Source organism: Saccopteryx leptura, chromosome 5, assembly GCF_036850995.1.
Source record: "Saccopteryx leptura isolate mSacLep1 chromosome 5, mSacLep1_pri_phased_curated, whole genome shotgun sequence".
Lineage (NCBI taxonomy): Eukaryota > Metazoa > Chordata > Mammalia > Chiroptera > Emballonuridae > Saccopteryx > Saccopteryx leptura.
Window position 1 is genome coordinate 62,089,380 of NC_089507.1, and position 25,461 is coordinate 62,114,840.

Below are 25,461 nucleotides of genomic sequence, written 5' to 3' on the forward strand. Positions count from 1 at the left end.
TTGACAAAGGAATCTCGACAACGTCTTCACTCAATCCATTATCATCAGAAAGAGTTCCATTTCCAAGTTTTAAAAGCCACTCACTATATTCGGGGTCATTCGACCTCATGTTCATTGTCAGTGGGAGTTTCTTAAATAAATCCCATGATTTTGCAAATTTTATGCTATTTTGTATTATTGCAGCTTGTGGAGCATGAGGCAATACTGATACACATTGTCTAAAGTCACCTCCAAGAAGTAAAACTTTTCCTCCAAATGGATAATCATTTTTCATGATTTTTTTTAACAAACTGTCAGTTGTATCCACGGTCAAATCGATTAGTTTCTAACTTGAAGTTTAAGGACTGACAGTGTTCACATTTAATATTCATGTCACCAGAGGAATGCTCAAAAATTAAAGTTTCTCCATTTGAAACTGTTTTAATCCTTTTTGCGTTTTGGTCAGCATTACTCTGTTGTTATTTTTGCATTTCTCTCTTGCCTTTGTTCAAGGGACTCATTTTGTCGAGACAGGCTTTTTTGTCTTGCATCTGAGGCAAGCCTTGTTTCTCTATGCTCATCAGTCTCATTTTGCCGAGAAAGACGCATTTGCTCTGCGACTGAAGCAAGCCTTGTCTTTCTCTGTTCAGTGGTTTCTTTTTGTCGAGAAAGCTGTTTTTGTGCAGCTTTAGCTCCTTTTCTCTCCTCTTCAGTGCTGTATTTTCTAGGAGGCATTCTTAAAAGAAATTACGTTAACACATAGTTTTTATGTAAAACAGATGATTGCCAATGCAAACAAATGTTCACCTTCCCCCTGACATGCTCAATTTGCATTCAGCCTTAAATTGTTTCAAAAGCAGATGATTGGGGAGTAGAGAAGATGGCAGCAGAGTAGGCAGATGCACAGAAGCCCAGCTCTCAACACCAAACTGGAATACAAATCAATTTAGGAAAAATCAGCATGAAAAACCAACACTGAACTGCAAGAACAGCTCTCAAAAACCAAGGAGCAAAGAGGAAGCCACAATAATCCTGGTAAGGAGTGCCTGAATCTCCTCTGCTTACAGGAACGGAAGGGGGGGTGGTGAGGCTGAGAGCCCAGAGAGGATTTCACATAGGAAAAAGAGCAGAAACTACTGCTCACAGCCACTTACCTGGCGACCAGGGAGCAAGGTGGGTTGAAAGGAGCAGCTTATCTCCCAAGTGGAAAGGACAGGGAGAGGGACAGACTGTGAGGGGCTAAGGTATGCAAGAAACAAAATAAAAAAGCTGACTCATTCGTGCTGGAGGCAGCCATAGCTGGGGGAGGGACTGAACCTTTCACAAAACAGAGCTGAAGTACTTCCAGATCAGAGATCTCCGGACATCTATCCAGCTCCAATCAGCGCAACAAGACACAGCTGAAAACAAGAAGTGGGGAGGAGGGGCAGTAACTCAGGTCTCCATGGAGATCTGAGATACACCACCCCCTACTGAAGCTGAGAAAAAACCCTGCCCCCAGTGAGATAGTTGGTGGAAGAGACCTTCAGTGTCTCAGGTTACACCCACAGCATTCCTGGTTAGTTTCAAGGAAGCCCCCTGCTGAGATCAGTTAACAAGACTATCACCTGTTAAGAAAACAAACAAATCAAGACTTCAAAGCTGCCCAAATCCAAAAGTGTATTACAAATAAAGCTGATACCAACCCAAGAAGACCTAGAAATAACACAACTGAAAACTGGAGGCAGACAACACCAAGCCTAGACTCAACCAAATCTACAAATAAAACACCATGATGAGAAGACAAAGGAGTGCAACCCAAATGAAACCACAAGAAACACCTTTGAGAGATGAGCTGAGTGATATGGAAATAATCAAACTTCCAGATGCGGAGTTCAAAATAATGATTGTAAGGATGCTTAGGGATCTTAGAAAAACAATGGAGGGGCAGTTTGAAAACCTAAATAAAGAAATAGCAAGTATAAAAAAGAACCAGTCGGAGATGACAAATACAATATCAGAAATAAAGACCACAATGGAAGGAATTAAAAACAGGATAGATAGAGCAGAAGATCGAATCAGCGAGTTAGAGGACAACTGGAATGAAGGCATGAAAGCAGAGAAGAAAAGAGAAAAGAGACTCAAAAAGTCAGAGGAAACTCTTAGAGAGCTCTGTGACAATATGAAGAGAAATAACATCCGCATCATAGGGGTTCCTGAAGAAGAAGAAAAAGAACAAGGAATAGAGATGTTGTTCAATCATATCGTAGCTGAAAATTTCCCTAAATTAATGCAAGAGAAACTCTCACAAGTCCAAGAAGCACAGAGGACTCCATTAAAGAGAAACCCAAAGAAACCTACACCAAGACACATCATAATTAAAATACCAAAGCTAAGCGATAAAGAGAAAATATTAAAAGCTGCAAGAGAAAAAAAAGTTATCACCTACAAAGGAGCCCCCATAAGGATGACATCAGACTTCTCAACAGAAACAATTGAGGCCAGAAGAGAATGGCAAGAAATATTCAAAGTAATGCAGAACAAGAACCTACAACCAAGACTACTTTATCCAGCAAGGCTATAGTTTAAAATCAAAGGAGAAATAAAAAGCTTCCCAGACAAAAAACAATTCAAGGAATTCATTACAACCAAACCAATGCTGCAAGAAATGTTAAGGGGCATGGTGTAAACAGATCAAAGTGGGAAAAGAATATAGCAAAAAAAGGAATACAACTTTAAAGAAGAAAATGGCAATAAACAACTACATATCAATAATAACCTTAAATGTAAATGGATTAAATGATCCAATCAAAAGACATAGGGTAGCTGTGTGGATAAGAAAACAGGACCCATACATATGTTGTCTACAAGAGACACACTTTAGAACAAAAGACACACATAGATTGAAGGTAAAAGGATGGAAAAAAACATTTCATGCAAACGGAAATGAAAAAAAAGCTGGAGTAGCAATACTTATATCAGACAAATTGGACTTTAAAACAAAGGATATAGTAAGAGATAAAGAAGGCCACTATATAATGATAAAGGGAGTAATCCAACAGGAAGGTATAACTATTATAAATATCTATGCACCTAATATAGGAGCACCCAAATATATAAAACAGACTTTGATGGATTTAAAGGGTGAGATCAACAGCAATACTATAATAGTAGGGGATTTCAATGCCCCACTAACATCACTAGATAGATCCTCAAGAAAGAAATTAACAAAGAAACAGCAGACTTTTAGAAACACTAGATCAACTCGATTTAATAGATATCTTCAGAACCTTTCACCCTAAAGCAGCAGAATATACATTCTTTTCAAGTGCTCATGGTACATTCTCTAGGATAGACCACATGTTAGGGCACAAAAGTGCTCTCAACAAATTTAAGAAGACTGAAATCATATCAAGCACTTTCTCCGATCACAACGGCATGAAACTAGAAATGAATCACAGCAGAAAAGCTCAAAAATTCTCAAACACATGGAAACTAAATAGCAGGGTGTTAAATAATGAATGGATTAAGAATGAGATCAAAGAAGACATTAAAAAATTCCTAGAAATGAATGACAATGAGCATACAACAACTCAAAATTTATGGGACACAGCGAAAGCAGTGCTGAGAGGGAAGTTCATAGCACTACAGGCACACTTTCAGAAGCTAGAAAAAGCTCAAATAAACAACTTAACCCTGCATCTAAAAGAACTAGAAAAAGAACAGCAAGTAAAGCCCAAATGTAGTAGAAGGAAGGAAATAATAAAGATCAGAGCAGAAATAAATGACATAGAGGCTAAAGAAACAATACAGAGGATCAATGAAACTAGGAGCTGGTTCTTTGAAAAGGTAAACAAGATTGATGAACCTTTAAGTAGACTCACCAAGAAAAAGAGAGAGAGGACTCAAATAAATAAAATTAGAAATGAGAGAGGAGAAATAACAACTGACACAACAGAAATACAAAATATTGTAAGAAAATACTATGAAGAACTGTATGCCAAAAAACTTGACAACCTAGATGAAATGGACAAATTCCTTGAAATATACAATCTTCCAAAAATCAATCTGGAAGAATCAGAAAACCTAAACAGACCAATTACAACAAATGAGATCGAAACAGTTATCAAAAAACTCCCAACAAAGAAAAGTCCGGGGCCCGATGGCTTCACAACGGAATTCTACCAAATATTCAAAGAAGAACTAACTCCTATTCTTCTCAAACTATTTCAAAAAATTCAAGAGGAAGGAAGACTTCCAAGCTCCTTTTATGAGGCGAGCATAATTCTGATTCCAAAACCAGATAAAGACAACACAAAGAAAGAAAATTATAGGCCAATATCTCTGATGAATATAGATGCTAAAATCCTCAACAAAATATTAGCAAACTGGATCCAACAATATATGGAAAAAATCATACACCATGATCAAGTGGGATTTATTCTGGGGAGGCAAGGCTGGTACAATATTCGTAAATCAATCAATGTGATTCATCACATAAACAAAAAGAAGGAGAAAAACCATATGATAATTTCAATAGATGCATAAAAAGCATTTGATAAAATCCAGCACCCATTCATGATCAAAACTCTCAGCAAAGTGGGAATACAGGGAACATACCTCAACATGATAAAAGCCATCTATGACAAACCCACAGCCAACATCATACTCAATGGGCAAAAATTAAAAGCAATCCCCTTAAGATCAGGAACAAGGCAGGGGTGCCCCTTTCACCACTCTTATTTAACATGGTCCTGGAAGTCCTAGCCACAGCAATCAGACAAGAAGAAGAAATAAAAGGCATTCAAGTTGGAAAAGAAGAAGTAAAACTATCATTATTTGCAGATGATATGATATTGTATATAGAAAACCCTAAAGTCTCAGTCAAAATACTACTGGACCTGATAAATAAATTCAGCAAAGTGGCAGGATATAAAATCAATACTCAGAAATCAGAAGCATTTTTGTACACCAACAATGAATAGTCAGAAAGAGAAATTAAGGAAACAATCCCCTTCACAATTACAACCAAAAAAATAAAGTACCTAGGAGTAAACTTAACCAAGGAGACTAAAGATTTGTACTCGGAAAATTACAAAACATTGATAAAAGAAATCAAGGAAGATACAAACAAGTAGAAGCATATACCATGTTCATGGTTAGGAAGAATAAACATCATTTAAATGTCTATATTACCCAAAGCAATCTATAAATTCAATGCAATACCAATTAAAATACCAATGACATACTTAAAAGATATAGAACACACATTCCAAAAATTTATATGGAACCAAAAGAGGACACGAATAGCCTCAGCAAGCTTAAAAAAGAAGAATAAAGTGGGAGGTATCACACGGTCTGATATCAAGTTATACTACAAGGCCATTGTACTCAAAACAGCCTGGTACTGGCATAAGAACAGGCATATAGATCAATGGAACAGAACAGAGAACCCAGAAATCAACCCACAGTTCTATGGACAACTGATATTTGACAAAGGAGGTAAGGAAATACAATGGAGTAAAGACAGCCTCTTTAACAAATGGTGTTGGGAAAATTGGACAGCTATCTGCAAAAAAATGAAACTAGATCACCAGCTTACACCACTCACAAAAATAAACTCAAAATGGATAAAAGACTTGAATGTAGGCCGTGAAACCATAAGCATCTTAGAAGAAAACATAGGCAGTAAGCTCTCCGACATCTCTCGGAGCAATATATTTGCTGATTTATCTCCACGGGGAAGTGAAATAAAAGACAGGATAAACAAATGGGACTATATCAAACTAAAAAGCTTTTGCACAGCTAAAGACAACAAGAACAGAATAAAAAGACAAACTACACAATGGGAGAACATATTTGACAATACGTCTGATAAGGGGTTAATAACCAAAATTTATAAAGAACTTGTAAAACTCAACACAGGAAGACAAACAACCCCATCCAAAAATGGGCAAAAGAGATGAATAGACACTTCTCCAAAGAGGACATACAGATGGCCAATAGGCATATGAAAAAATGCTCAACATCACTAATCATTAGAGAAATGCAAATTAAAACCACAATGAGATATCACCTCACACCAGTCAGAATGGCGCTTATCAACAAAACAACACAGAATAAGTGCTGGCGAGGATGTGGAGAAAAAGGAACCCTCCTGCACTGCTGGTGGGAATGCAGACTGGTGCAGCCACTGCGGAAAACAGTATGGAGATTCCTCAAAAAACTGAAAATCGAACTGCCTTTTGACCCAGCTATCCCACTTTTAGGAATATACCCCAAGGACACCATAGAACGGCTCGAAAAGGAGAAATGCACCCGCATGTTTGTGGCAGCATTGTTCACAATAGCGAAGATCTGGAAACAGCCCAAGTGTCCGTCAGAGGACGAGTGGATTAAAAAACTTTGGTACATATATACTATGGAATACTACTCAGCCATAAGAAATGATGACATCGGATCATTTACAATAACATGGATGGACCTTGACAACATTATACGGAGTGAAATAAGTAAATCAGAAAAAAAACTAAGATGAATCCTTACATAGAAGGGACATAAAAATGAGACTCAGAGACATGAACAAGAATGTGATGGCAACAGGGGCGGGGGGTTGGGGGAGGGGGGATGGGGTGAAGAAGGAGAGAGGGGTTAGGGGAGGGGAGGGGCACAAAGAAAACCAGATAGAAGGTGACAGAAGACAATTTAACTTTGGGGGAGGGGTATACAGCACAATCAAATGTCAAAATAATCTAGAGATATTTTCTTTCAACATATGTACCCTGATTTATCAATGTCACTGCATTAAATTTAATAATAAAAAAAAGCAGATGATTGCCAATGCAAACAAATGTTCACCTTCCCCCTGACCCACTCAATTTGCATTCAGCCATGGCAACTTCACCCCATTGGCTAGTACAGTTACACAAGCAACCAATAAACTATCAGCGACAAACAGACACTTAAGCCGCATATAATAAAGATGATGACATATTGCCATTTACAACAACATGGATAGACCTTGAGAACATTATACTGAGCGAAATAAGTAAATCAGAAAAAGCTAAGAACTGTATAATTTCACACATAGGTGGGATATAAAACTGAGACTCATGGACATAGATAAGAGTGCAGTGGTTACCAAGGGGAGGGAAACATGGGTAAGGGGTTGGGGGAAGGTTGTAAAGAATGGCAAATATACGGTGACAGAAAATGATTTGACTTTGGGTGATGGGTATACAGTATAATCAACAGTTCAAATACTATAGAAATGTTCACCTGAAACCTATGTACTTTTATTGATCAATGTCACCCTATTAAATTGAATTTTCTAAATAAAACTTTAAAAAGTAATTAATTAATTAAAATGTTAGTTAACATTATTCTAGTTCTTGGACAATTCATATAATAAAATATAAACATGAGACAGGAAGATTTGGACCAGTCCTTCAGTACTTTTCAACTATTTTTTACCTCTTCTGTCTCATTATTTTTTCTTTATATTTCTACACTGTACTTTTATAATAATGCATTTCTAAAGTTAAACATTGAGTTTTAATTTCCTGACAACTTATTACCAATTACTACACATCAATAGTTCTAATCAAATTTTAAGATAATTTCATTAGGACGATTATTCATTGTAGAAAGCATTTTTTAAAATATACTTTTACACATATGGAGCCATGCTCGGAAAAACATGGATGAAGTCATTCTCATTTGCTCTGTACATATTTGTGTGACAATAACATTTTGTGATTATTTTTTCTAGTTTTAAAATTATAGAAATTTTAATTGGATATTTTATTTCTATTCAAAAGAATTTAAATCATAGCTATAATGACCACTAGAATTCACTGAGAAAGAAACAATATTTCCATGTAGCTTACAAATTGGGCATAGAGGCCAGAAAGTAAGACTCTGACAGCACCTGAATGAGCAGTTCCATGCAAGACAAAAGGAAGAGTTTATTCTGTAGCTCTGTCACGTGAAGGAGAAACAAGAAGAAAGAAGAGGCTGCAACAAGGCTTAACTAATTTGCTCATGTTCAAGCAGAATTTTGGCCTTTGGTTTGTTATGCTTTTTGATTTAGAGGGGTTGGTTTGGTTTGGTACAAAGTTGCTGGATTTTACAGGTACATACTTACCAGAGAATAAGCCTTATGAATACAGAGAAACATTAAGACTTAGCATCCCACCCAAGGGCATACGGTGAACCTAGAGGGACTCATACTTAAAACCAGTTTGGCCTCACGTGAGGTTCTCTGGCTTCAGAAAACCACAGGATTCACAAAAATCACTGAGCAGAAATTTAACTCTTATATGGCTGGAAAATGAAATTTAAAATAAATTTATTCAGATTTCCATAGATATTCAGATTTCCAGCCTATGTGAGCCTTTAACTCACATAGGAGGTCTATCTATAATATAAAATAGTAAAATTAAGGCCAACTATATATGATTTTAGATCATCAGTCATTTTAGCTGCAAGACCATTAAAAAAGTAAAGATGCTTAAGTACTCAGATAATGTAAAAATAGAGCATTCAACTTTTGTTTTTAATTCTTTATAATATATATTGATCCTATACTATTTATGTATTTATTATACATACTTGATATAGAGTTTAATGAGAATGATAAATTTACCATAATGATGATGAATTCTCTATCTTAAAAGTTCTATAATTTTTTCATTTAAGAATTTTGAGGCAATATTTGGTTCATCCAAGTTGCAATTTTTGGTTCATCCAAGTTTGGAATTATCAGACCTTTTTGTGAATTGAATCTTTTATCATTATCTGGTGACTTTTCATCTCTAGTAATGCTTTTTGCCTTAAAGTTCATTTTGTCTAATATTAATATACTGATACAGATCTTTTTTAGATAGAAATTTCTTATGTATACACTTTGATCATTTAACTTGCAACCTTATATTTCTTATCCTATTTCTGTGTTCATTGTAAAAACCTTTGCCTTTTAACCTAAACATTTGGACATTTACATTTATTGTAATTACTTAATTATTTTAATTTATTAGTATTAGTTTGCCAGAGCTGTCATAATAAAATACTGCAGAATGGGTCGCTTAAATGACAGAAATTTATTTTCTCACAGGACTCAAACTTAGAACTCCAAGACAGGTCAAAGTGTCAGCATATTTGGATTTATTTGAGGTCTTTCTTCTTGGCTTTCAGATGGCTTCCTCTCATTGTATCCTCACATCATCTTTCCCCTATGCACACTAACCTTTAATGTCTCTCTATGTGTTCAAATATTCTCTTCTCATGAAGTCAAATTGAATTAGGGCTTATCCTAATTGGCTCATTTTAACTTAATTACCTCTTTAAAGGTCCTATGTTTGAGGTAGTGGGGGTCAGGGTTTTAAGATGTGGTTTCTGAAGGGATATAATTCAGCCCATAACACTATAATTTCTTATTTTTATTTTATTTATTCTGCTACTTTTACATTTTTCCTTCTTCTTTTTACCTTCTGTTTCACTGACTGATAACTTTTTTATTTTATATTTTTTCTAATAATTTAAAGGGTATAGAATAGTTTTCTATTGATAGATGGTGATTCTTGCATATTTATTAAATTCTAAGATTACTTAATATATTGATAGCTTTCCTTATTCTTAAAAAATATCCAAAGACATTCCAACACTTTAATTCTTATCACTCCTTTTAAACACACACTTATTGGAGGGGGGAAATGGGACATACCATTCTTTTTATTACAGAAGACATTGCTATTATTTTATAAAATAAAATATTTTACTTTCTTTATTATTCTATTTTTTATCTCCGACTTTCCAGCTAGAGTTTTTGTTTGCCTGAAGTACATACTGAAAAATTTCTTTGAGCAGGAGGTTGGTGTTAGCCAAGTCCCTTCTGTTTTTGGTTAAATTATTTTGTATTTTTCTCACTAGAAAGATATTTCCACTGGAGGTATAATTCTGGAATGATTTTCCTTTTCTTTAGACACAGCAGAAATATTTATTCATTGTTTTTTGATAATGAGATGCTTTATGTTGAGGCAATAAGTCTTAATAGTCTCTCTACCTGAAGGCTGGACTTTGTGTCCTGTCACCACCCTCCCACCCCCCACCCCCCCCACACACACACACAGATCATGAAATCCTTGTGTAAATTCTCTGGGATTGGGAAAACAATTGCAGGGCAAAGATGGTCTTAGGGCCCTGCTTTCACTTAGTTTTGAACTCTGAGTATTCTTCATTCTCTTGCCAGAGCATAAACGCATGTTATAAGGTGCTTTTTATGTTACATCCAGATATTTTTTTTTCAGCAGGAAGGTCAGTCACAATATCTGGTATGCCAATTTTTCAGGAAAATAAGGCTAATCTTTAATTTAAAAAAAGACGGAGACAAAAACAGAGGAGGTTCTTATTTATTTTTTTATTTTAGTGAATGAAGTTCCATTTTAAAAGATGAGGACTTATTTTTCACTTTTCTCTCTTCTCTCTGTCCTCGCATGACTTGCCTAACATCAGGAGATGGAGTAAGGATTTTAAGCACCTTTAGGAGTGCATATGAATTTTTGATAGTTATAGTTCATGGCTTTATTTAAGCAGGAACAGCCATGCTAACTATTGGTTTAGTAGCATAAGAATCTCAAGAAGTCTTTTTGAGTTTCTATCCATTTAGAATTTGTGCTGTAAAAGCTAAAAATCAAATGACTAAAAGCATGCACAAAGCTATATGAATTAAACTTAGAGTGATGTGGGGGAAATGAGGAGGACTGAGGACTGACTCTATAAAATTGAGTATGGCAAAGACAATGAATGCTACACTGCTCACAAAATTTAGGGGATCAGCGAACATGCAGATACTCCAATACTTTCAGCCTTTTGTATAGTGTGTTTTCACCAATGAAATAAAAGTTGGCTTTGCATCTCATTTGCATAGTTAAACAACTTTCTTTGATTGTCATTTGCTTTTCTGATGTTCTTGTTTATTAAAAAAAATCAAATGCTTCTTTTTTTATAGCTTCATATTCATTTTGAAATACCCCCTAATTTTTGTGAGCAGTATAGTTCCTCCAGCCATCTCTTTGAAAATATCACTAATTCATCACAGTACTTCCTCCCTTTGGGCCAAAATTTGCCTCAGAATCTTTCTCAGCACAGTTTCTCTGTACCCAATGCCAAACTACTGGAGAAGTCAGATAGTTGATGTTTATCAGCAAAATAAAAACTAATTGTAAAACAGAATTTGTTAAGGTTTCTAACTTCACCCCTTGGAACTTTGCTATCTAAGGTGATTCATGTTAGTCATTCCTATAATTGAGTACACAAAGACACCACAAGTAACATCCAGTGATTGCTGGAGCGGAAAAAGAAGATTTGTTTACAAGTTTTTACAAATGAGAACTTGCCAGGAAATTCTTCACTTTGATCTAGGTATGGAAATAAAAGAGCTTTTGCAATTCTTTTTTTCCCCCTAGAACTTGAAGTCAGTATCTATTAGCTTGCTCAGAAAAGACTATGATTCATCCATTTGCATTATCTTATGTTCACTTTAGGTCTTTTGTACCAGCTATTCCTGTTGCCTGAGAGGATCCTATACTACATCTTCACCTGACTTTCTTCCTCTCATCCTTCAAGTCTTGGCTTAATTGTGACCTCCTCAAGGTCTTTTCTGATTACTCTACCAAAGTAGTAGCCTTCACCACCAACAACTCATATTCTTATTTGCTTTATGGCACTTACTTATTAGAAGTATTTTTTCTTTTGATGCCTATTGTTTATCTTTCATCACCAGAACATAAAATCTGAGAGGTCAGGATTTTTACTGTCTTGCTTATCACTGTATTCATGGCACCTACAACAGTACCTAACATGTAGTGCTCAGTGATATCCATGAGGGAATTAATATGAATAAGAAATATGTCCTTGCTGTAAAATTTTGACCAATGGAATAAATTTTTTAAAGTCACGTAATTTATAAAAAGACTTTTTTTATTCTTAACAATGATGAGAAGAGATCCAAATTTTCTCTATTTAAAAAATACATAGGAGTTCAGAAGAAAGAAGAATGTGAGAATTTGGACATACATATGAGCCTGGGTTTTAATCTGAGTTTTTCCATTTACTAGCTGTGAGACTTCCACAGCTAGTAAATGATACTAGCTGTGAGATACTCAATCTCTCTGTTCTTCAGTTTTTTAAATTGAATTTATTGAGGAGACACTGGTTAGCATAGTCGTACAGGTTTCTGGTGCCCGATTCTACAACACATCTCACATCTTCATACATCCTATTATGTGTTTACCGTCCCCCCTCCACAAGTCATAACTTTATCTATCACTATTGATCTCCCCTATACCCTCCTTCACCTCCCCACATTAGGCAGTCGTCACACTGCTGTACATGTCTACGAGTTCGTTTGTTTGTTTTGGGTCATTCTTTGTTCTATCCCTCTATCTCTCTCCCCCAACTCCTCCCCCTGACCCTTCCCAACAGCTGTCAGCATGCTTTCTGTGTATGAGTCTGTCTCTATTTTGCTTGTTAGTTCATTGTGTTCATTAGATGCTACATATGCATGAAACAATGAGATATCACCTCAAACCTGTCAGAATGACTATCATCAATAAGTCAACAGACAAATGTTGATGAGGGAGTAAAGGGTGGGAATACAGCTTGGTGCAGCCACTGTGGAAAACAGTATACAGTTATCTCAAAAAAATTTAAAATAGAACTGCTATTTGACCTAGTGAATATCACCTAGTGATATTCCCAGAAGTGGGGATATATCCTAAGAATCTCAAAACACTAATTTGAAAGAATATATGCACCCCTATGTTCATTGCAGCATTATCCTCACATTTTTTTTTTCAGAAATTTTTTAAATCTAAAAATGATGACAAAGGGAAGACAATAAATAGGATTAGGAGAAAAGTAAATAAGTTTTGTATCACAAACATTTAAAATAATGTCTGTACTTAGGAAGACCTCTATGAAGTAACATTTATATTGTTACAGAAAATTACTATAAATGCATAATGTTTCATGCTTAGTTACTTGCCATAAATTTCTTTATCAGGAAAAAATAATAGTACTTATCTCATAGGATCATTGTAAGGGTGAATTAAAAAGCACTTAGGTTAAGATATGGCTCACTCAATAACTATAACTCTTATTATGTATAATTTACTCAAATGACTTTTATTTATTTACTCTCTCTATTATCTATTTTTCTATGCTATCAGTCCGTGATCTTCATTCGTGACAAAAATTCTCATGGGCAGGAGGTGTCAGGATACATTGACTATGCCCACAGGCTAAAGACGGAAGATTTCGAAGTCTACTTTAATGGGAAAAAAAGACTTCTTCCAAGATCCACAGATCTGAGGTAAATTGTACACATTTCTCACATTTTGAGAAGAAAACAAGCTCCTCAGAGGCAAGGATTAAAGAATTTTATTTCATGTTCTCCATTGTGCTTAGGATGCTATTGTGTATATAGTAAAAACATGGTAAGAGGTTTAAACATAAAATAAATAAATTTTAAAATAGGGAATAAGCATAGATGCAGTTTTTCCATTAACAGCCTGAGAAAGAGAACTCTTCAGAAATGAGATAAGTAAATTCTCAGTGACATTCCTCTCAAATCATAAGTAGAGCCAACCTCATAAGATTTCTGTAGCACTTGGGACTCGGTTTATTCTAGAAGCACAAGAGCAGTCCATCTAACACATTCTTTTCCCACTGTTCTTTGGCCAACAACAAAAATGCAGGTCTCAGACTGGTTCATTCTCATTTACTCTTATTATTGGTTTATTCTGGGATTCTTCCACCCATTATTCTTTTTACTTTTGACTCCTATCTTTCCTTATGTACCTGTGATCTACACTGCTCTACACTGTCAATCTAGTCACAGATCCTATCCTCCTGTCTCCTTCTGAATAGCTCTCTCAACTATCTCTCAACTTACCATAGAATGCCTAAGTAGTAGCAGCCTTCTACTTTAACTCTTCACTGCTGTATCCAGCTCATTAGTTGATGCTTATAACATTCTCTTCCTCTGACATACCAGCCATCTTCTATTCATACTTATTGTTATTATCTAAAGACTTCCTAACCCATCACCACTTTCATGGATTCACCCCTTATCTTGTCTAACCTAGAGGCATGGCATCTTGTAATAATCTCACTGCCCATGTCTTTTTGTGGTTTGATTCTATCTGTCCTGCTAACCTCTCAAAGTAGATTGATCCTGACATCTCTTGCCTGCACCTGTTGACATCTCTGAATACTGCTGAAGGAAATTTTACCAAGGTGTGGATGGCTGTTTCTAATAATTTATGGACTCCAAACTCAGCCAGATTGCCCTCAGGCACCCATTTATGGGCTTTTTCTCAACTCTTAATTTCACCATCCTCCCCCAAAATATTTTAAAGCTTCACCACTCGCTCAACTGCTGATCCTAACTCCTCTCCATCTATGATTTGCTTCACATTTCACAGAGAATGTTGGGTCTAAACAGAAACTATCACCTGATCTGTCTGTCTCCCTGTCAAACAAAACTGACTTGTAAACCACTCCCCCCTCAGAGTGTCCTGGTAATTGCCAGTCACATTTGGTTCTCACAGCCATTGGCCTCAAGCCTGCCATCTACATTCAGAATGTGTCTATCTGCCCCTGAGTCTTTAAAAAAAGAAGTTCATTTTTACTGAGTGAAATATTATTTTATATATGTATTTACTCTCACATTTTTCTAGATTCAGAGGAAGAAAGAACTCTTTGTGCTGTTTAGAGCCTATTTATTCAACTTTTTTTTAATGTATTTCATCCATCTTTCCACTGAAACTATACCTTATCTATTGTTCCCTATTTTTTTAAATAAATTCTAAAACTGCCCCTGTTAACTGACTGTTTTATCTTGCCTCTAAACATACTGAAGCAATTTCTATAGTAAAAAAGAAAATCCTCTTTGTACTCCAACCATTGCCCTAATTCTTTTTCAGTTTCCAAATAAACTCTTTAAAACAAGTGTCCCCAATTCTCACTTATCCTGTAGTCACTAACCCATGGTGACTGGTTCTCTGCCACCATTATTCAAATGAAGCCAATTCTGCTAATTGCCCCAGTGAAAGCCAATTTCAAAATCCTATGCACCCTGGCTGGTTGTCTCAGTGGGAGAACGTCAGCCCTGTGTCTGGAAGTCCCGTGTTCAATTCCCGGCCAGGGCACACAGGAGAAGCACCCATCAGGTTCTCCACCCTTCCCTCTCTCCTTTCTCTCTGTCTCTTTCTTCTCCTCCTGCAGCCAAAGCTCTATTGGAGCAGAGTTGGCCCAGGCACTGAGGATGGCTCCACGGCCTCTGCCTCAGGTACTATAATGGCTCCAGTTGCAACAGAGCAACACCCCTGATGGGCAAAGCATTGCCCCCTCATGGATTTGCTGGGTGGATCCTGGTGGGCAAATGCGGGAGTCTGTGTCTCTGCCTCCCTGCTTCTTGCTTTAGAAAAATACAAAAACAAAATCCTATGCATTATTTTCAGTTGTCATCTTACTTAGCTTCTCTAAATTATTTGATTAGTGTAGATTAATCATCATGCTGATCAATCCTTTATTTTCAAAACTATTCAAGTAATCTAACCTTTTAGTCTCAGAATCTGTCATTGAACTCTCCTATTGTTTATCTCATGCATGTTATTCACCAGTGTTCATCTTCAGACTTCTTTTCTTACTATACACATTCTCTTAAGTGATGGGATCACTTCTCTGGAATGGAGTAGTCTTCAAAACTACAACCTGAGGAAAGATCTCTCATTTATTTCAGACTCACTTATTCCACTGCTCACATCAAATAACTTCTCAGTATCCTATTAATATCTACAACTTATTTTCAAAATTATACTTATTTTGATCATTGAATCCTGCTGCATCTTTTTTATCCCATATCTTAGTAAATGACACAACCCCTGCAACTCAGGGCAAAACCCAGGTGTTAACTTAAACCTCTTCTTCTTCAGAACCACCCCTACAATTAATAATTTACTAAAAAAATACTTGATTCTATTTACTGAACAGTTGTTATATTAAAGTATATATAAGCTATGTTGTTTACTTGTTAACACTAATGTATGGATCTTAATCTAATAATATTTTTATAAAACAGGATATTATTATACCTAACAAAATAATTTAATATCAGTGACTATCTAGTTTTTATTCATATTTTATTGATTTCTTAAAGTTATCTTTCCACAGGTGTTTTGATCAAATCAAACACCAAACAATATTGTTTTCTTATTCTATCTTTTTTTTTTTTTTGTATTTTTCTGAAGCTGGAAACGGGGATAGACAGACAGACTCCCCGCATGCGCCCGACCGGGATCCACCCGGCACGCCCACCAGGGGGCGATGCTCTGCCCCTCCGGGGCTTCGCTCTGTCGCGACCAGAGCCACTCTAGCGCCTGGGGCAGAGGCCAAGGAGCTATCCCCAGCACCTGGGCCATCTTTGCTCCAATGGAGCCTCGCTGTGGGAGGGGAAGAGAGAGACAGAGAGGAAGGAGAGGGGGAGGGGTGGAGAAGCAGATGGGTGCCTCTCCTGTGTGCCCTGGCCGGGAATTGAACCCGGGACTTCTGCATGCCAGGCCGACGCTCTACCACTGAGCCAACCGGCCAGGGTCTATTCTATCTTTTTCAACACTTACTTTTAATAGTTTACTAGCTCTTTTAACTCTTTTAACAGTCCCCTTTCTTTTTATCTTTTATGCTATTAATTCTTTTTTAAAGAAAGCAAATCATTTATCCTAAGAAATGTCTAATATTTTAAATATTACTGATCACTCCTGTGCTGTTGTTTCTTATACCCCACCTCCATCCTCCTATTTCCTTTCAACTAGATTTAGTGTTCTTTTTTATTTCAGTGTTCTTTTTTTTTTCTTAGGTAAAAAAAATTTTAATATATGAAGATTTGTGACCTTGATCAGTGGGTTCAGATGGTGTCAATCTGATCATTCCATTATAAATTTACTTTATCAACCTACACCAGTGATTCTGCAATAGCATACAATGATAGAGGCTACATAAATATTTTTTACTAAGGTTGCATATTAGTGATTTTCTAATTCATTCTGCATATTTTTAGCTAGAGTTCTTCCATAATGGATAACTTTTACTTATCCTTTAGTTGGTCATCCTTAAATAGAATTCAACCTATGTAGAAAGACAAAATAAATATTTGATTATTTTTTTCTTATTTTCTGAAAAGAGCCAAAAACTCAAATCTATACAGATAATGCAAAGTTGTTTTCAAAGTGAATATACCAGTTGTGCCCACCAGAAGTACTATATGAGGGCAATATTTAACCTGTATCCTCACCAACACATATTAACAGACTATTTTTCCCACTGTGGTGAGTTATAAATGATCTCTCATTATGGTTTCAATTTTGATTTCCATGATTACTAATTACATTGGGCATCTTTTTTTGGTTTTTCAAAATTCTTTTTCTGTGAAGTGTCTATTAAGCTTTTCTTAATTTTGTTATTGGTTTATTTTTTCTGCCTTCTCTTAGAGATTATAGAAATTCTTTTTATTTTTATATTTTGAATCTTGATTAATACTTTGCCTCTCATATGTCTTTTATTTATTTTCCTTAAGTGAGAAGCAGGGGGCAGAGAGACAGACTCCTGCATGCACCCCACTAGGGTTTCACTGAGCAAGCCATCTATGGAGAGATGCTCTGCCCATCTGGGGCCATTCCTCTGTTGCTTGGCTACCAAGCTATTTTAGCCCCTGAGGCAGAGTCCATGGAGCCATCCTCAGCACCAGGGGCCAACTTGCTCTAACCCAGCCCTGGCTGCAGGAGGGGAAGAGAGAAATAGAGATAGAGAGAAGGGATAGGGGAGTGGTAGAGAAACAGATCACTTCTGTGTGCCCTGACCTGGAATTGAAACTGGAACATCCACACACCAGCTGACGCTCCACTGCTTAGCCAACTGACCAGGGCCCAAGTCCCGAAAAATATCATTCCAATGTGTTATTTCCCTTTTGCTTCCTTTAAATAGACCTTTAGGGATCAGGAGTCAGAAGTTTTGATAATCAGATTAATGCATTTTATTAATTTTTTCCTCTGAGGTTTGCATTTTTTCTCTTTTGTTTAAAAAATCTCTACCGTGCCTGACCAGGTGGTGGCACAGTGGATAGACCGTTGGACTGGGATGCGGAAGGACCCAGGTTCGAGACCCCAAGGTCGCCAGCTTGAGCACAGACTCATCTGGTTTGAGCAAAAGCTCACCAGCTTGGACCCAAGGTCGCTAGCTCAAGCAAGGGGTTACTCGGTCTGCTGTAGCCCCACGGTTAAGGCACATGTGAGAAAGCAATCCATGAACAACTAAGGTGTCGCAAAGCACAATGAAAAACTAATGATTGATGCTTCTCATCTCTCCATTCCTGTCAGTCTGTCCCTGTCTATCCCTCTCTCTGTCTCTGTTAAAAATAAATAAATAAATAAATAAATAAATAAATAAATAAATAAATAAATAATAAAAACCATGATCTTAAAAAAAAAAAAAAAGAATGTTTAAAAAAAATCCCTACCTTTCTGGAGGTCACTTGATTTTTATTTTCTATCTTTGAACTTCCTGAATTTAACGTTGTGGTGGTGGTTCACTAAGGGCCCGTTTTTCCTTCTTGTTTTTCCATATCATTAATAATTTGTCATAGCAATGCTTACTGGGAGGTCCACTATCTCTTCTTGCACATCTGCAACACCATTTGTATAAGTTAAATTCTATATGTGTTGGTTTGTCTCTGGCTTCACTCTTTTGTTTTATTAATGCTGAAATAATAGCATCTTGCTTACTGTTATCTTTTCATAACAATTCTTAATATAAAGAAAAACAATTTATTCACCTTGTTTTTATTCTTCAGGAATATCAATGCTATGGTTGCCTTTTACTCTTTTATATAAATTTTAGAGTCAACTTATAAAGTTCATGTACATAAGGCTTATAATTTTGATTGGAATTGCTTTCAAGTTGTAACCCAGGGGTCCCCAAACTTTTTACACAGGGGGCCAGTTCACTGTCCCTCAGACCATTGGAGGGCCAGACTATAAAAAAACTATGAACAAATCCCTATGCACACTACACGTATCTTATTTTAAAGTAAAAAAACAAAATGAGAACAAATACAATATTTAAAATAAAGAACAAGTAAATTTAAATCAACAAACGGTATTGACCAGTATTTCTTTTTTTTTTTTTAATTATTATTTTTTCTTTTTTTTTTTTTTTTGTATTTTTCTGAAGCTGGAAACAGGGAGAGACAGTCAGACAGACTCCCGCATGCGCCTGACCGGGATCCACCCAGCACGCCCACCAGGGGCGATGCTCTACCCACCAGGGGGCGATGCTCTGCCCCTCCGGGGCGTCGCTCTGCAGCGACCAGAGCCACTCTAGCACCTGGGGCAGAGGCCAAGGAGCCATCCCCAGCGCCCAGGCCATTTTTGCTCCAATGGAGCCTTGGCTGTGGGAGGAGAAGAGAGAGACAGAGAGGAAGGAGGGGGAGGGTGGAGAAGCAAATGGGTGCTTCTCCTATGTGCCCTGGCCGGGAATCGAACCCGGGTCCCCCGCACGCCAGGCCGACACTCTACCGCTGAGCCAACCAGCCAGGGCTGACCAGTATTTCAATGGGAACTATGCTCCTCTCACTGACCACCAATGAAAGAGGTGCCCCTTCCGGAAGTGCGGTGGGGGCCAGATAAATGGCCTCAGGGGGCCGCATGCGGCCCGCGGGCCGTAGTTTGGGGACCCCTGTTGTAACCAAAGTACAATTAATTGATATCTTCATAACATTGTCTTTTATTTATTTATTTATTAAATTTGTTTATGCCTTCTCTAATGTCTTTTAATAATATTTTATGATTTTCTCAATTAGAGTTTTAACATTTGGGTTTTTTTTCTCTCCTCAGTTTCTAATATTTAATTTTTTAAGCAAAATTAGTTCTATTGCAGTGATCCCACTGGGTAATTTTTACTGTGTGAGTTTAACTTAAGCCATCTATTGGAATTAAACTTCAGATTTTTCATTGAAGAGATTTCATGCCATAGCCCTGGCCGGTTGGCTCAGTAGTAGAGTGTCGGCCTGGCGTGCAGAAGTCCCGGGTTCGATTCCCGGCCAAGGCACACAGGAGAAGCGCCCATCTGCTTCTCCACCCCTCCCCCTCTCCTTCCTCTCTGTCTCTCTCTTCCCCTCCCGCAGCTGAGGCTCCATTGGAGCAAAGATGGCCCGGGCGCTGGGGATGGTTCCTTGGCCTCTGCCCCAGGTGCTAGAGTGGCTCTGGTCGCAACAGAGCGACGTCCCAGAGGGGCAGAGCATCGCCCCCTGGTGGGCAGAGCATCGCCCCCTGGTGGGCATGCCGGGTGGATCCCGGTCGGGTGCATGCGGGATTCTGTCTGACTGTCTCTCCCCGTTTCCAGCTTCAGAAAAATACAAAAAAATAAAAAAAATCAATAAATAGTTTTTAAAAAAATTAAAAAAAAAAAGAGATTTCATGCCAATAAATGACTTAAATATTTGTTACTATGGGAAAAATATATTTGCTATACATTGTTCCATACTTAGTTTAATTAAGAACTACTACAGACCCTGGTTGGCTCAGTGGTAGAGCATCGGCCTGGCGTGCAGGAGTCCCGGATTCAATTCCCGGCCAGGGCACACAGGAGAAGTACCCATCTGCTTCTCCACCCCCCTCTCCTTCCTCTCTGTCTCTCTCTTCCCCTCCCGCAGCCAAAGCTCCATTGGAGCAAAGTTGGCCCAGGCGCTGAGGATGGCTCTATGGCCTCTGCCTCAGGCACTAGAATGGCTCTGGTTGCAACAGAGCAATGCCCCAGATGGGCAGAGCATCGCCCTCTGGTGGGCATGCCGGGTGGATCTCGGTTGGGTGTATGTGGGAGTCTGTCTGACTGCCTCCCCATTTCCAACTTCAGAAAAATACAAAAAAAAAAAAAAAAAACAACCCAAAAACAAAAACCCAAAAAGAACTACTACAAAGACTTTAAAATTAAAGATTTCATAAGGTCTTTTCTGTTTACTTACCTTTTGACATGCTGTTTTCTTTTGTGGTTAGAAATCTGTCTTGCCTTTTTACTTAGAAAATATAAATTTTAACAGACAGCTACAACTACTATGAAATGCAGCAGCAGAGAGGGCCCTGAGTACTTGATCATCTTGTCAGTTCAGACTCCTTTCAGACCATGTGTTTAAGGGTCAGTATCTTCCTCTGAGCATACTTGTGGCTAACTTAAAATAGCGTGTTACAGTTTACCAAGTTCCTTTACACTTCTCTCTAATAACTTCGTGAAATAGGTTTGACAAGCATTATTATTACCTTCTGAGAGAAGAGAAAGTAAAGTAAAACCACTTGCTACAAGCTCACAAGCAGAACAGTGATGAGTATAAACAAGTTCTTAGGAATTATAATTCACGGCTCACCTCCAGATCACTCTTCTGAGCTTAAACACTTTTGTATCCTGAGGACAATTGCATTATATAGAATCCTTGAGTTATTTTCTACCCCACATCTAGCTGATTAAATTTCCATATTTGTATATTGTTGAACAAAGATCTAAGATCTGCCTTGTAAAGCTCTATTAAATTCTAAATAGGATAGTCAGGAGGAAATAAAAATGTTCCCTCTGTGTTTCTTTTTGGAAAGCCCATGAAATATTCATACCCTTGACCAAGGAATCCCCCTGAATCCTGAAGCTTAGAGAAGTATTATTATCAAATTTCCCTCACAATCTTATTGTTTGTATTATTAAAATGTTTAACATGCCAACCCTATGAAGTTAGAATTATAAAGTTGTGCTTATCCTGTATCCTATGCTTCGGTGCATTCTCATGAAAGCATCTGGTAACACTGGCAGGTTCCCAAGTTTGAAAAAAAAGTAGTAAATGAGTCAAGGTTTCTGCAAGTGATATGTAAAATATTGCTTATTTTAAAGTTATTGATGCCACTTAACATCTAGATATCATGACTGACTAACCATTAGACTAGCAGATTAGTCTCTTCAACAGATATTTGCTGAATTTGAAAGAGAAGGGAATGCTTCAAGTAAAAGGATGCTGACTGAGGGAGACTTGCCACAACCATCTGGCTCCTTGATATTCAAAGTGAGGTCCATGGATCAGTAGCACTGACGCCACTGAGAGCCTGTGAGAAGTGAAGCCTCCCAGACTCTCTCCCAACTACTGGAGCAGAACTGAAATTTTTAACAGGATTCCCAGATGTCCAATATGAAGCAATTGCTGGGGGGAGAAGAAAGGGAAAGTGGTAGAGGGTATAAAGGGGATAAATGGTGATGGATGGAGACTTGACTTGGGGTGGTGAACAATACAGTGTACAGATGATGTGTTGCAGAATTGTTCACCTGAAACCAGTATAATTTTGGTAACCAGTGTCACCCCAATAAATTCAATAAAAAGAAAAATAAATAAATAAATAAAAATAATGCTAACAAGAGAAATAAATATCCATATTAGAGTTTGAGAATCTCACTTTAAACCTGTGCTGTCTAGTATAATAGCCCCAAGCCACATATGGCTTTTGAGCACTTTAAATGCAATGAACTTTGAATTAAGATATGCTATAAGTGTGAATACACACTGATCTTGAAGATATCAAAAAAACTACATTAATAAATTCACATTAATTACTTGTTAAAACAATATGTTAGATATGTTGGGTTAAATGAAATATATAATTAAAATTATTTTCACTCTTTTTAATGTGGCTATTAGAAAATTCAAAATAACATAGGTAGCTCACATTCTCTCTCTTTTTCTCTCTCTCTCTTCTAGCCTACTTGTCCTCAGCTCAGAGATTCAATCCCATCCTAATCTTCTTTAGGACCAATACTGATCTTTGGTAGGCGTGATGTTAGAAGCCATAGATCCAAGATTATCAATTAGTAGTGTCTGACTGCAGACATGCTCTATTTGGCTGGTACAATGTATTTAAAATTTTTTGAATGTTTTAGAAACATGAAATATTATATAGTATCTTGGATTTGTAGATGCTCTCAAAAACCAGTAAGATCTTCCCATACTGGCCCTTCACTCTATGTCCCCCCCACCCATGGTCTAGAATTAAATTGCAGCTGCTTCCTGAAATGAAACACATTCTCACAAGTTTAACATGGACTTGACCTCTCACACGTCTTGGCTGCTGCACTATCATGCCTGAGCCACTCATTTATAGTACCTACCAAATTCTTCTAGGCCTTTGAGTTTATGGCTTCTGCTCCAAATTACTATCTCAGATTTTAGAAGTCACATTTGCCATTATTGTGGCAAATTATCTCCTTTGCCCAACCACTTTGGGTGGGTTCAATTTCAGCCCTTGGGCTCTGTCAGGTTGCCCATACCTGTGGTTAGCAAAACTGGGCTGGGTCAGAGTCTGAGATGGTTAAATGCTCATGATAATTAACTGAGCACTTCTTGTATTTAAGACACTGTGCTTCATAATTTATATATATATCATTTCACCTGCTCTTTACAACAACCTAGGTTTAGGGATCTTTTTCACATTTTAACAAACTGTATAAGCAAGTTGCTAATTGGCTTAACCAAAGTTACAGAGACACATTTGCATTCACAACTAGAAATACAAGATCACATAAAGATCTGTGGAACCCCAAATGCTATGATTTTTTTTTTTTTATCAATACATGATCTACTTTAGGACATTGTCATAAAAAAATATTATCTTTCCCTTTGGTCTTATACCCATGTTCTAGTCATTGTCAGGTCATATATTTCTTTACAAGGCCTAATTTGGGGTTGTTTTTTAAAACTTGAAACAATCCCGGTATCCATAGTTAAGACTGGGGAATTTCAGCCATCCTGGCCCCACCCTTGCCACTTCCTCCTTTCACTGCGCTTGGCAGAGGGCAGCCCTTTGTACTTAACCAGGCTTTTATTTTCAGTCTCTCTGAGTAAGAATTACAGTGTCCCACAGCTTTGTGTGTGGAAGAGCTCTGGATGGAACTAAGAGTGGCCTTTAATTGTGGCTTCAGCCTTAAAGTTTCACACACAAAAAAATTGGCCCTGACTTACTGAACCTCAGTTATGTTCCAGGATACTTTTAGAATCTATTCATATCCTCTGAACTGTGGTTCACATAGTTTTTGTAATATTTACTGATCATTCTTTTACTAATAAATTGAACTACCAAAACTTATCTTATTTAGTTTCTTTTTATCCCAAGCTAAATATTAAGTAATGTCTTTCATGGACTGCTCAAGGATGAAGAAGAGAGGTCCCAAAAGGTATATTCAGGTGGGCCTTCTCCTGCCTCTCTATAAAACCCTAGTATGATAGAAATAATAATACCTATTGAATTTTTACTGAAATATCTTTCTGCATTATTCTCTAGTAGAATTTTATCCAAGCCCTATTTGATTTGTCACTTTAAAAAATAAAGTAAGAACTGCTGAACAATCATGTGGTAGTTAGTCTCTTTAATTGTGTAGAATATGTTTTCCTGAAGATTGTGTCTCTGGGTAAACCTTAAGTGAATAATTAGAGATCTGAGACAACTTCTAGTTTATTGACAACAATTACTGTGGGTAAGACTGGATTACTCCTTACACAGAATTTTTTCCAACATTTAAAAAGTTTTGGTAAATTACACATAACATAACATTTACTATTTTAAGTGTACTCTGTCCAATGGTAAATAATGCAGCTTTCCCAACTTTTGCTTATAAAATTTAAAAATTTTTAGAAGCTCAAAGAATAGTACTATAAACACCAATATACTTAAAACCCAGACTAAACAATTGTTAATGCTTTTCCAAATTTGCTTCAGCTCTCTAAAGCAGTGGTCCCCAACCCCCAGGCTGCAGACCGCTACCGGTCCGTGGGCCATTTGGTACTGGTCCGCAGAGAAAGAATAAATAACTTACATTATTTACATTATTTATATTTAAGTCTGAATGATGTTTTATTTTTAAAAATGACCAGATTCCTGCCCTGGCCGGTTGACTCAGTGGTAGAGCATCGACCTGGCGTGCAGGAGTCCCGGGTTCGATTCCCAGCCAGGGCACACAGGAGAAGCGCCCATTTGCTTCTCCACCCTTCCCCCTCTCCTTCCTCTCTGTCTCTCTCTTCCCCTCCTGCAGCCAGGGCTCCATTGGAACAAAGTTGGCCCAGGCACTGATGATGGCTCTGTGGTCTCTGCCTCAGGTGCTAGAATGGCTCTGATTGCGGTAGAGCGACGCCCCAGATGGGCAGAGCATCACCCCCTGGTGGGTGTGCCGGGTGGATCCCTGTCGGGCTCATGCGGGAGTCTGTCTGACTGCCTCCCCGTTTCTAGCTTCGGAAAAATGCAAAAAAATAAAAAGACCAGATTCCCTCTGTTATATCTGTCTAAGACTCACTCTTGACGCTTGCCTCAGTCACGTGATACATTTATCTGTCCCACCCTAAAGGCAGGTCCGTGAAAATATTTTATGACATTA

At 37.5% G+C, this 25,461-nt stretch overlaps 1 protein-coding gene across 2 annotated transcripts in view; it reads left to right on the forward strand.

The window, feature by feature from the left end:
* Positions 1–25,461, forward strand: part of CFAP299 (cilia and flagella associated protein 299) — a 744,166-nt gene that overhangs the window by 606,736 nt on the left and 111,969 nt on the right. For both annotated transcript variants that reach the window (XM_066386151.1, XM_066386150.1), the window contains one exon: positions 13,188–13,330. In XM_066386151.1, the coding sequence (XP_066242248.1) occupies positions 13,188–13,330 (143 nt within the window). The remainder of the gene's footprint in view (positions 1–13,187; positions 13,331–25,461) is intronic.